The 13,331-nt window shown below is 30.5% G+C and overlaps 1 protein-coding gene across 1 annotated transcript in view; it reads right to left on the reverse strand.

The window, feature by feature from the left end:
- LOC139527126 (leucine-rich repeat and WD repeat-containing protein 1-like) overlaps positions 1-13,331 on the reverse strand; it is a 28,570-nt gene that overhangs the window by 5,366 nt on the left and 9,873 nt on the right. The window contains exons 3-12 of the mRNA XM_071322398.1: positions 12,822-12,893; positions 12,091-12,322; positions 10,864-10,968; positions 10,260-10,409; positions 9,346-9,732; positions 8,682-8,796; positions 6,492-6,598; positions 5,220-5,301; positions 1,256-1,378; positions 176-251 (exon numbers count right to left, since the gene is read on the reverse strand). Of these exons, the coding sequence (XP_071178499.1) occupies positions 176-251; positions 1,256-1,378; positions 5,220-5,301; positions 6,492-6,598; positions 8,682-8,796; positions 9,346-9,732; positions 10,260-10,409; positions 10,864-10,968; positions 12,091-12,322; positions 12,822-12,892 (1,448 nt within the window). The 5' untranslated portion in view covers position 12,893. The remainder of the gene's footprint in view (positions 1-175; positions 252-1,255; positions 1,379-5,219; positions 5,302-6,491; positions 6,599-8,681; positions 8,797-9,345; positions 9,733-10,259; positions 10,410-10,863; positions 10,969-12,090; positions 12,323-12,821; positions 12,894-13,331) is intronic.

Below are 13,331 nucleotides of genomic sequence, written 5' to 3' on the forward strand. Positions count from 1 at the left end.
TAATTTCACCATTAACAGTAGACGTGATGTCATGAACCCCCTATAAATATACTAACCCCACATGTTGGCTTTAAACTAATCAAAACGTGATAATTTACCTGCAGTGCGATAAATTTTATTAGTGACAATTTAATTACCACACTTTCACAGTTCTTTTTTTATATATATAACTTACTTGTAATTTGTTGTATAATCTGTGAAATCTGGAACACCAACATCCCATAATATAATTTTTCTGTCTTTCGATCCACCTAAAAATATTGAAATATTAAAGTTGATTAATAACATATGAGCTGCGTCGGATAGAAATCGACCTTATACAAATCAACATCAATGTATCTGTTAACCTACAATATACTTAGGTTTTGAAAACAAATTCAATGGAATGTCTGTGACTGTTTGCAAGTTGAATTGTTAATCGAATGCTACAAAACGGACAAAACTTCATCTTTTATTTCATTGAATTTTGTAAATGAATGCTCAAAATAAATCAGATTGTTTTACATGTACATATTCACGTTCACTTGCATAAGGTCGATTTCTATCCGACGCAGCTCATATATTGTAAATTCATATGATTGGCATTCTGAAAGGCAGATAGTTTTATGGATCGATATATCAACCCAATAAAACTTAAAATTATTGGACATGTTTGCACTTTTCAATGTTATTATATTTATTGAATGCACCATTTTTGTGAACTTTTCAAACAGGTTCTATTGGAATTGATTCGTGCACATGTGCAGTTTTTATCATTTTAACTCTTGATTAAAAATAGGTTTCCATTAACTTCTTTTATACCTATTACATCTTCAAGGAAGAATTTGTCCCCAGTACACGGATGCCCCATCTGCACTATAATTTTCTATGTTCAGTACTAGAAGACTGTGAATGGGGCATAAAAAATTGTTTCTTAAACATCTCTGAAACCAGCATATGTTCATATTTTCTTACTTTAAAGGCAAATGGTATGGATTTCCATTTGGTACTCATATCTTGTTTTCTAAATTTTGTCAGGGTTTCAAATTAATAAGTATCCTTTCAAAACATTATAATCTTTTTCAAGTTAACATGTCAACATTCTTTGCTGCTTCCCCCAACAATAAAAGCTGACCATACAATTTAGTCAGTGGTGCTCAAAGTGGCATTTCCCTCTTGCACAATCATTTTCTAACAGACAAAAGAATGAACGAATAAACACACACACACACACAGAAAAAATATAATGACCCTAGGTGGGGCTTAAAAAACTTACTAAACAGATGTGTAGGCTCCTCTGGGTGAAACAACAAACAGCTGATGTAGTCATGGTGACCTTCCAATGTAGAATACATCACAAACTGGGAAGGATGAATCAGTTTTATAAAACCATTATTTCCTGAAAAAAGTTAAAAAATATTCAACTGTATCCTAAATGGTTGTTACTAATTTCATTCCGATGAAATATAATAGAATTTCAGTTTCGTTACACTGCTTCTTGCTATTCGTATATCTAAATAGATAATAAGATGACATCTAGTCTTAAATATGCACAAAATGCTGATATATATTAACTAGTCCATGCATTTTTTTTTTTTTTTTTGTAATTTGAATATACAGTTTTTTATAGTATGCTATATAGATTCCGTATATCGTCAAGTTATTGGAATTCCAATGGGGACTAACTGTGCACCACTTATTGCGGACCTGTTTCAGTGTTCTCCCCAGGCCGTTTTAGCGTCGCGGTACCGCGACGCTATATTTTTTCACCGTGATGCTATAATAATTCCCGCGACGCTATAATTATTCCCGCTACGCTATAATTATTTTGAAGATGCTATTTTACTTGTCCTCAATTTTAAACTTTCATCTATTATCGATTATGATCATAAAAATTATATTACCTTTAATTGTAATCCCTTTAAGTCGGACACTAAAGGCAATTAAGAGATTAAATAGCTAGGTGTTAATTGCCCTCAGGGTGATAACTGTTTGGATGCGAATATCCCAAGCTGACAATTGTGACACGACTAAAACCACGTGGCTGCAATCACCAATTTCGACATGGTAAAATGCAATCACAAAACAATTCGAAATCTACGTTTTGTATTACGAAATTTCAAAGATTGAAACGATTTTTTTATTTTTTTTAAAAGGTCGTTTATTTGTGCATCTCTCCAAAAATTACTTTCTTTCTCTTCCGGTAATACGAGAGCGAGAATTTTCGTTTAGAGCTAAACTAAGTTTAATACTTCTTTAAAAAGTTATCATAATTGGCTTAAGTTTATGTTTAATCCATTTAATGCATTAAAAGCGTCTTATTCATGCACAATCTTTTGTCAAACAATGTTTATTCTCGGACTCATTTTCGTAAATTTTTCTACGGCCGCCATTGCACATTTTTGTGTAAACTGCGGATCGTAACCGGACCAGATATGAAAAAAATCCGCATTTTCACGATAATGACAACAGAGTGACAGTAGACAGAAAAAATATACCCAGAGAGAAAACTTCGCATTAACAGACTTTTTGTTAGATAACTTTGTTAAAAATACATATCATTTTGATGTAAAGATAAGAAACAACTGGGACTAATTCATTGAGTGCCATGAAACAATGAATTTCATAAACATGAAAAAAAAGAAGTTTTTAAATTGATTTTTTTTTGCTACTTTTGCTACTTTATCTTTACTTGATATAATATAATAATAGTTAATTTTGTGTACTAGATTTTTAGTTTTGTATATAAACAGGTTGATCTATAATGAACCATTCATTCATTTGACTTATTGTTGGGTAACTGAAACCACATATTTATTTTTATTTGGCACAAGAGGAAAAAAATAATTCTGTTACTATAAATGAATAAAGAAAACATAAACTGAATTGAACAATCTAAACTAAAACATTTAAAGGAAATAGAGTATCAACGCGACGCGACAAACGACATTAAAAAAAATACAGTTATTTTTTTTACGCAAAATGTGATGCTATCCAAAATTTCTGGGGAGAACACTGCCTGTTTTTGTATTGTTATGAGTTACAATTTATGACTAAAATTAGCAAAGACCCATCAAAACAACATTTGATACAAAAATTTAACAATACTTTTAGATATTTGGATGATATATTGGCTCTAAATAATGACGACTTCAGTATGTATACTAAAGAAATTTATCCTGTAGAACTTACTTTAAATAAAGCTAATGATAACAATGACCACTGCCCTTTCCTCGATCTTGATATCTATATCATAAACGGGAAGCTTAATACAAAAATTTATGATAAAAGAGATGATTTTTCATTTCCTATTGTTAATTATCCATTTTTAGATGGTGACGTTCCCTTGTCACCATCTTATGGTGTTTATATATCTCAACTTGTACGATTCGCTCGTGTATGTAACAATGTATTAGATTTTAGCGAGAGAAATTTATGTATTACTGAAAAATTATTACACCAGGGTTTTCGATATCACAAACTGGTCAAAACATTTACTAAATTTTATCACCGGTATAAGGAGATAATTCGTAAATATAACTCAACATGCAGACATCTTATACGTTCAGGTATTTCACATCCAAAATTTTATGGAAATATTCTTTATAAAGCACAAAAATGTCAGTATTCTCCTCAGAAACTAACAAAACCTTTAAATAGACTTATTAAAAGGGGATATAGTTACGATACTGTTGTCAGGTCATTAAAGATTGCATATTTTGGCTTTAACATTGATTCACTGATAGGGTCTTTGCATCGGAACTAAACACATTTATTTCTAAAAAAACAGTTGTTGGCATGACACGGGTTATGTTCTTCTCATATATTTTATGATAGTATGATACTAAACCCCTAACGGGAGGGATTGTACCTGATATTCATATGATGAAGACATAATCTTTCAATCAGTTTAATTGAGGTCTGGAGCTGGCATGTCATTTAACTGCTAGTAGTCTGTTGTTATTTATGTATTATTGTCATTTTATTTATTTTCTTTTGTTACATCTTTTGACATCAGACTCGGACTTCTCTTGAACTGAATTTTAATGTGCGTATTGTTATTCTTTTACTTTTCTATATTGGCTAGAGGTATAGGGGGAGGGTTGAGATCTCATAAACATGTTTAACCCCGCCGCAATTTTGCGCCTGTCCCAAGTCAGGAGCCTCTGGCCTTTGTTAGTCTTGTATGATTTTAAATTTTAGTTTCTTGTGTATAATTCGGAGTTTAGTATGACGTCCATTATCACTGTACTATTATGCATATTTTAGGGGCCAGCTGAAGGACACCTACGGGTGCGGGAATTCTCGCTACATTGAAGACCCATTGGTTGCCATCGGCTGTTGTTTGCTCTATGGTCGGGTGGTTGTCGCTTTGACATATTCACCATTTCCTTTCTCAATTTTATAAACCAAATATGAAAATTTATTTTTAATCTGTGAACATGAATTTGGAATCTAGTGCCTTTAAAAGGGCATACAGCGCAGCAGAGATCTTACATTGACTTGCTGTAGGTTCCATGTTCTTAAATAACCCAGTTTCTGGTACTTAAAAATGCTTACAAATTTTAATTTAACCTATTTGACGATGTTAATGAATTTTCTGTGAATATATGGATGCTAACTATTGGGAAAACAAATCATTAAATTTGAATGCTTTATTTTCTTCTCCTGCTTTCGTGCTTAAAAATAGGTTTTTTAAGACTGTCAATTTCTCATTTTTATATAGATAAGACCATTGATTTTCAGGTTCGAATGGTTTAACACATGTCATTTTAGGGGCCCTTTAAAGATGGTATATGGTGGGAGTCAAAGCTCCTTGTTGAAGACTGTACTTTGACCTATAGTTGTAATACCACCATTGATTTTCCCCTATTAGTCTTTGTTAAATTTGCACTTTTAAAAAAAATGTGCAGAATTTATCCTTGTTTCAAATAAATAAATACTTGGCATGAGTAAAGTTTTATCCTGTCCAGTTCTATAGAAAAAAATTCACATAACATTTCATTGCATATAAGAAAATAACAATCATTGGAAGTTAACCAATCAAAATTCTCCCCTTATTTTATCTGTGTACAAGGTTTAGTTTAAACAACCAGATGTTACGTACCATGATTTGGTGGTATTACACCTATAATGGTTTCCTTTTACAAATTGTGACTTGGATGGATATTTGTCTCCTTGGCACTTATACGGTATACCACATCTTCTCATATGTATTTATGTATGTTCAGTACACTTACCTGCCACGGCCAATATATTAATTTTTCCTTCTTTACTACCAGTCTTGTATGGTATTGTTGACCAAGCCAAGGCATAAAAGTCCTAAAAGCAGGTAAATAACAACTTCAATAATAAAATTTGAAAGGTATTGTTTATCATTCTATATATTGAGGGCAAAGGTTTGTTTCAAGTCAATAAAGTCATAGGTATTACAAACACAAAACAAAAATAAACTTATAGTTAGGCCTAAAAAAAAGATATGTGTTTCCGGTAACATCATTTGGAAAAATTGGGTCGGTAGGTCGGAATTCTTTTTTTTCTTTGACATCGTAAATGAAATCCGGAAAATTATCATGGTTTTTCCAAGTCCGGATCCGTAATTAGTTTCAAAAACCGGAAGTGTGCCATTTGCAATGTTTTTGAAGCACCTGCTGTGCAAATTTCTTGGATTTTAACCTATTTGGAATACCTTTTGACATTAATAAAATGTTTTACTAGCTTTCTTTGCAAGTAGAAGCAAGAGAGAAAAAATATTATGTCATCTATCAGAAGCCTGTGTCAAAAACGGGGTCGGTTGATACAATTTTTTTTTTTTTTTTGAAGATCCAATAAAAAAGTTAGGGTCGGGGCTAAAAAACAGGGTCGGTCGGGTTACCGGAAACATCGATCTTTTTTTTCTCGGCCTTATATATGTACACACTAGAAAATCTTAACAAAAAATGATAATAAAGAAACAAAAATCTTTGATCCATCAGCTTTTGAGATAATGAAATTCCCCAAGTATAGTCATGTTTATATATGCAAAAATAGGCAACATATTAAGTTCAGACAATAATAAAAACTTCATTCATAATTTCAGTATTTCATAGGAATTGATTTCTTCAAACATTTGCAATTGCATTAATCAGGTCTCACATTTTTACCATTAATCTGTGATGATCAATAAAAAATGCCTGTTTCAATTGTTTAACACTTGTTATTTTGGAGCCCTTTAAAGCTGACTGTGTGGAAAGGTTTTATTCATTGTTCGGGGTGGTACAGTGACCTATAGTTGTAAATTTCTGTGTCATTTGGTCTATTGTGAAATGTTGTCTCATTGACAATCATACCACATCTTCTAATTTTTATAAAAGTTTTTTTTTATTTCTCATTAGACCTTAGTGTTTTTGAATATATTTGTTTGCTGATTTTGTTGTTTTTTGGAGATTAGAATTCTTATATGTATGTCGCTTCATAAGTAAGTGTAATTAATGAAACTTCTGTCACATGACACGATATTAAACAAGAGTTACCTCCTCTTTACTGCTGTCTTTGTATCTCTTCATCACAATACCTGTCTGACAATCTATCAGGCACACATTTTGACCTCCACATGTGGCTAAAAGTCTGCTACTTTTATCTGTAAATGCATGCAAAATTTTATACCAAAATGATTATTTATAACAAAAGTTGTACAGACAATATTTGAGGGATGATTTCTACTGAATAAGTAGGCAATTATAAATGGTATTATGTAATGTATTATTGTCTTATTTTACTGATTTCCTCTGGAAAGGCTGATATCCACGAATATGCAAGTTTTCCTTTATCCATGAAAATTGGTACCCACGAAAATAAACGAATCCACAGTACATCATTTAGGTAGAGGCGAAAATAGTTGAGTGAAAAATTTAACATTTTTCTTTTTGTTTAATATTAAGGGAAATAACTCTGACCCTTGACATATTCGCCCCATTCTCAATAGTGGTTCTTCTTCTCTCTTATAATTGTATATCATCAAACCAAATTTAGTGAAGATACTGTTTACAGCTTCAGTGATTTTGTTCAATCAAAGAGCTGAAGAGCTCTGAGGGAAAAGACGGCCATTGTTTCAATTTTTAGGGGGGTATCTTTTGATAGTATACATACAAAGAATGAACAAAAGAACAGCTAGAACATATAGAAAGGCTGACAATAATGAAACTAATTGTTGTTTATTTTTATTTCATTTCCTTAGTCAAGAATTCATCATAGAGACAATTTGGACCAACGAGATCTGCACCTTCTAAATCAAAACATTTGATTAAAGTTGGGAGTTAATTATCTAAAATTCAATTGAATTTAACAACTACTACAATATATTTTAGAATTTTAATTATGTACAACTGAAGGGCAGGTCAAGACCTTTCTCAATTTTTTGTGACAGTATTCTCAAGAAAGTGAGGACTGAAAAATCTATTCAGTTTTAATTTTCCATTGATAAAGTTCCCAGTTACAACTCTCATAACAGGGATACATGTACTTATAAAATTAAATATGATTGATATAAGCTGTGTGAAGTTTGTTTCCAGATCCCACATTTTGATATATCTGTAAAATTCATGAATAAATAGCTTTAAACTACAAAAAGAAATATTTAAAAAAAAAATGAAAAAAAAATGACCACTACAATAATTATGTTGGTATGCAAAATTATTTTTTAATCGATGACTACTTATCATATATATACTTAATGTGACATTTTTAGTGTTTAGATACATTAACTTTCATTTTAGTGGGTAATTACTCATCAATTGAGGTGCTCCTTAAATTGGAGAAAGATTCTAAAAACATAACTTTTCAGAAAGAATGAAAACTGCAGTTGCTCTCCCCAATCTCAATAGGTATAATCTACAAAAAGCAACATTTTATTTTTTAAATTTTTTTTTAACCATTTCTCAATAATTATTTTTTTTATATAGAAGACTACTTATCATATACTAAATGTCACATTTTAAGTGTTCAGAAACATTTACTTTGATTTTAGTGTATAAGTACTCATCAATTGAGGTGCTCCTGAATTGGAGGAAGATTCTAAAAACAGAACTTTACAGAAACAATGAAAACTGACGTTTCTCTCCCCAATCTCATATATCCCCATTGACATTGTTTAACGCGAAAGTTGACCTACAAATTATCTGATTATAGCCTCAGATTAAAGCATTGCATGTTGGTGTGTGAATCATCTACACTACAGCAAACATCATTAGGTTTACATTTAACAAATACAGATTTTTAATTATATACAAATACTGTGAATGATTTTTATAATGAATAAAGGATATCCCTGTGTAGTGTGGCATTCCAACAATGACGTCACTAGGTTAGATATATTTAGAATATTTCGTAATACTGATTTTTTCGGACTGTAAAAGAAATGTATATAGTGTAAGGGAAAGCTCAATATACGATAATTTCACGAGAAACAGAAGGGAAATGTGTTAAAAATGTATTTAAAGTCAATCTATTCTCCTTGTAATCAATTTCAGTATGACATAACTATCAAAACAAAGTGATTGACGTGAGGGAATGATACTCTGGCCAACCCCATTATGGAATTGACGGCTTGAAGCTGTCTTTCCCCAAAAATTGAAATATTGACTTCAGGGCAGTTAGATAGATAGTTTTCAGCATATCATATAAGCATAATTCATCTTCCTCCAAACTTTATAGCTAAAACATACCTTTGTTAGTTGGTTTAAAAGCACATCTCCAAACTTTTGTCTGATTGTCATTAGGATCATTGTTTGTTGAGTGACATCGGATGAAGTAAGCTGGGTCAAAGTCACCAACAGATGGCTAAAACAAAAAAAAACTTTTAACATACATATTCTTATAATATATACAGTAAAAGCAGAAATTTTCATGGAAAATTTAATTTCATTTATTTCGTGGAAAGAATACATCCACGCAATTAAAAACCCACAAAAATTTAACCTTTATATATAATATCACTTCCATTTACTGGAAACCACAAAACTAAATCCCCATGAAATTTAATAAAGAGACAAAACCACGAAATTTTAACCCCACGAAATATTAATGTTTCTACAGTATGTGGAAAGATATTTTTCAAGACACTATTATCATCACAACTTTAAGAACAGTTACTTTTTGGAGCATTCAATTTTAAGTGTTATAGTAACTTCCCAAAGTAAAGATATTATTTTTGAATAATGCATTTTTTGCCTCAACTATCTAACGAATCCATGAAATTATAACTGAACAGATAGTTACATGACAGAACTTCATGCAAATTTTTGATTTTGTTATCTGATTTTAATTTGAACCATTTAAAGAAATCTTAATTACAAAATTAAAGTTAAAATTTTGAATGTTAAAACATACTAAACGTGCCAATTTCTGCTCGTCAGTGGTTTTTAAGGATGTAAAAACTGTTGGTCTTCTTGTTGGTGTTGACTGAGTTGTGTCCCTTGCCCTCTTTGCAGGTTGACCTTTGGGTGAACTAGTTGGAGTACTATCTCTGCCTCGTTTTAAAGATTGCCTTGAAGCAGGTGTACTTGTCCCACTTTTCGGAGTTAAAGGTTTTACCCTCATTAAATCTTTCTGTCCGGAGGATTCAGGTGTGGATGGGGTTGAAGGTCCAGAGTCATTTCTGTTCAACCATTTATGATTTAGTCTAGCACTTCGAGGTGTACCTCTAGACATATTGGATTCGGTGAAAAGTGATTTATCTTGGGCTTTCTCAACAATCTCTGAAGCAATGTCTTTAAGCTGAATGTACAAAACAATTCCTATGTCAAACAAATGATTATATTTTAATTACAGTACAAATGCTTATTCCGAAAGTAATCAGAACTTTTCTTCAGATCATTTGCAATAACTTATCTGTACAAAATTTAAAACTCATCTTTTCTTATACTTTTTGACTATTAAAAATAAATGCAAAATATCAATTTTCTAAAGTTTCCTATCAAATTTGATAAAAAAAAAACTGAATGTTGCATTTAACATGTTTGAAAATATAGTTGAATGACCCAAGATGGATAAAATGATGGAAAGCTCTAACTTCCATTGGATCAGGATAGACTAGAAGGTATGAATGTTTACCTTAAGGTTTCAGCTTTTTAAAAGAATATTGTAAAAACTGATTTTTTGGGTCAACAAAAGTGTACATGAAAAACAATGAAAAAGTTGAGGTATTTAAATAAAAAATTGAGCAGGTCATATTTAACATCAAAACCTCATAAACACATAAAAAAACTTAATTCAAATTTATAATGTAAAGAAAGTATACTTACAATTGCCCATTCAGTTTCTTCAGTTATATTTTTAAACAAAAGGTCAGAGGTTAACGATGTATAAAACTCCTGGAGAACGTGTTCAAATTGATCATCACTGAATCCCTCTGCATATTTGGCAGCAAACAAAACTTCCCATTTACTCTTCACCTAAAATCATACAATATAAAATAATTCATAACATCTCACAATTTACTTCCTTCTTTTGAAATGCATTTAAACATCTCTTCTGATAAGTTGATAAGCAATAAATCTAAAATATCACATGGTGAGGCATGTTCGAAGGATGCCTTACAACAATTTCAGGAAGCTCGTTTTGGTAAATGGGAGATCAAATTCATACATGACAATTTTGTGAGGATCGATGAATAAGAAACTTCATAACATTGTTAATTTCTGTGTCATTTGGTTTCTTGTGGAGTGCTGTCTTATTGGCAATCATGAATCATACCACATATTTTTTCATATATATAGAGTTGTGGCCCCTGAAGAATTTGAAGATCAAAAACCTTGTCCTGAAGAATTTGAAGATCAAAAACCAAAGATTGTAGGAACTGTACCAAATTTAATCTCAGAAAATATAAATTTTACTCATATAACTTACCATGACTTCAAATTTCTCCTTAAAGTTTTCCACAGTAGCTCTACGTATTTCATCAACAAAATGTATGGATGGATTCATCCTGAAAGCTTTGACTTTATCTGACAGCTGTTAAGATAAAATGGTAAAATTTGAAGAAAAAAATTAGCAGTCAAGTGGATTCAGTAATCTTTAGGAATACGACTTTTTTTTTTAGTTAATGGGTTTCGAATAAACAAAAAATTAAAATGTTGAATTTGTTTAGAACTACATTCCTATATGCTTGTATCATGTGTATGTGGACTTGAAAACCGTGAAATGAACCATTAAAATGCATCAATCTCAGAAATTTATATTTTCAAATATAATGAACATCAAAAATAATACCTTCATCGGTCTTGGTATGTATTTCTATTTTCTTCAGTTGGTGGTGAGTCAATTTTTTTCTTCTAATAAATTTTGTTCTTTTAAAATTATTATCATCCCTTTCTCTATAGAAAACTCTCTTTTTTTGTGTTATCTTTAAAATTATACCAAACTATACCACAGTTTGATGCATATCAAAATGTTTCTTTTCAACATTTATTAATTATGTTGAGTAACAAAAATTGCCTGTGTAATAGCATTATATGAGTAATACCAATAAATGCAAAAAACTTAATTAACAATTAATTGGCTTTTTACTCTTTAATAGACATGTATATTTGTCAAATTAAATGTCTCACAATTAACAGACTTATTCAACAGTCATCGAGAAATAAATCTCTAAAAAAAGATAGAAACAAAAAACTTCCTCAACTGTAATTATAAAACAAATTATAAGCAATTTTCAAATGTTTTTTTTTTTCCATGCCTGTCCTAGTCAGAAGCCTGTAGTTCAGTGGTTGTAATTGGTTCGTCTCTGTCTTTTTTGTTTTCTTTGAATTGTTTTAAATTAGGTAGCTATTATAAGAGTACTCAATAGAATTATTTAATTTTTTCATGTTGGGGGCTTTCTGTATAATTTTTTCTCATTGTCAAAGGCTGTATGGTTGCCAAAATTGCTTACATTGTCTTTTTTACAACTTTGGTGCATAACTGTCTCATTGGCAATCATACTTCATCTCTTTATTTTTATAGCAAAGTCCAAAACAACATGAACAATGAAAATACAACCAACTTCCCATAATATTTCATTATGGGGAATGAACAAAGAAATTACCCATAATCCTTTGTACTCTTACCTTGTAATAATTTCTTATGTTGCCCTACCTGAATATCATCATTTCCATCCAAGTAAAGTTGTGTACAATTCTTAAAGTTCTGTATAAATTTTAAAGATTTTATATTGTTGAAGCTACAATCCAGTGTTTCCAGTCGCTGCAGACTGAAGGATTCTGGGATATCTGTAATGCTGTTTTGTGATATGTCTAACACTGACAGGTTTGCTAGCTGTTCTAATGCTGTACAATCCAAGCTTCCGTTAATTTCTTTGTCTGAAAGACTATAATTACCAAAACATGATTTTGATTAATTTTTCATAAATATCTCAAAAAAATCACAAGATTTATGATTTTGTTTGCTTTTTAAACACAACTGCCATACTCTAGACATTATTTAATATTGGGGTAATATTTCATTAACTCCAATACACCACAATTTTGAAATATTGACATTGAATTCATGATAATCATATCTGTTTTTATTTTTTATTTTTTTTTCATAACAGCCTTTATCTTGGTTAATGGAGAAATCATAGAAGTTTAAAATGATGTTTATTCGGACACATTTTGATAATTCATATAAATACAAAATTTTGTCTCTATTGATCCAGAAATATAACAGAATGGGACTAATAAGATGTTAATATTTGACCAGATCATGTCTATAGACATTAAAAATACAAACTAAAATATTCAAGATTTTTCAGGCAAAATTGGTTTTTAATTCCAAAGTACAGAAACTTTAACATGCTCAAATGTTTCTAGCAAATATTAACTTACTTTAAACTCTGGACTGCTCTGAGAGATGATTTATTACACAAACTTTTCACTAAATCTTCTGTTATCTTCATTCTGAAAATTTTAGTCAAAATACAAAATAACATCAACCATAAACCAAAATATGTAGGTACATCTTTTTTACCTCATCTTCATGATCTCCAGATTCAACTTTTGAATATTTCTGGAACCAAATTTTTTCTTTAACATTTTTAATACATATATATATCTTGTATGCTTGTACTAAAATTTTCGTTACATTTCTTTATTTGGATCCCTTTATTTAAACTCCCATTTTTTTATTTCGTTATATCAATGAAATACATATACCTAGTTGTTTTAAATTTCAGCATCATTTTGTGCAGAGTTTTTTGTTAGCAATCTTGCCACATCTTCTAATTTTTATATAATAATTAAAACATCTTTTGAATTTTAACGCATAGCGTTGATATCAAATTCTCAAAAATTGTAAATTACTCTATGAGTAGTCCATTCAGTTTTTTCATCCTTCAT

This window comes from Mytilus edulis, chromosome 6 (assembly GCF_963676685.1).
Source record: "Mytilus edulis chromosome 6, xbMytEdul2.2, whole genome shotgun sequence".
Classification (NCBI taxonomy): Eukaryota; Metazoa; Mollusca; class Bivalvia; order Mytilida; family Mytilidae; genus Mytilus; species Mytilus edulis.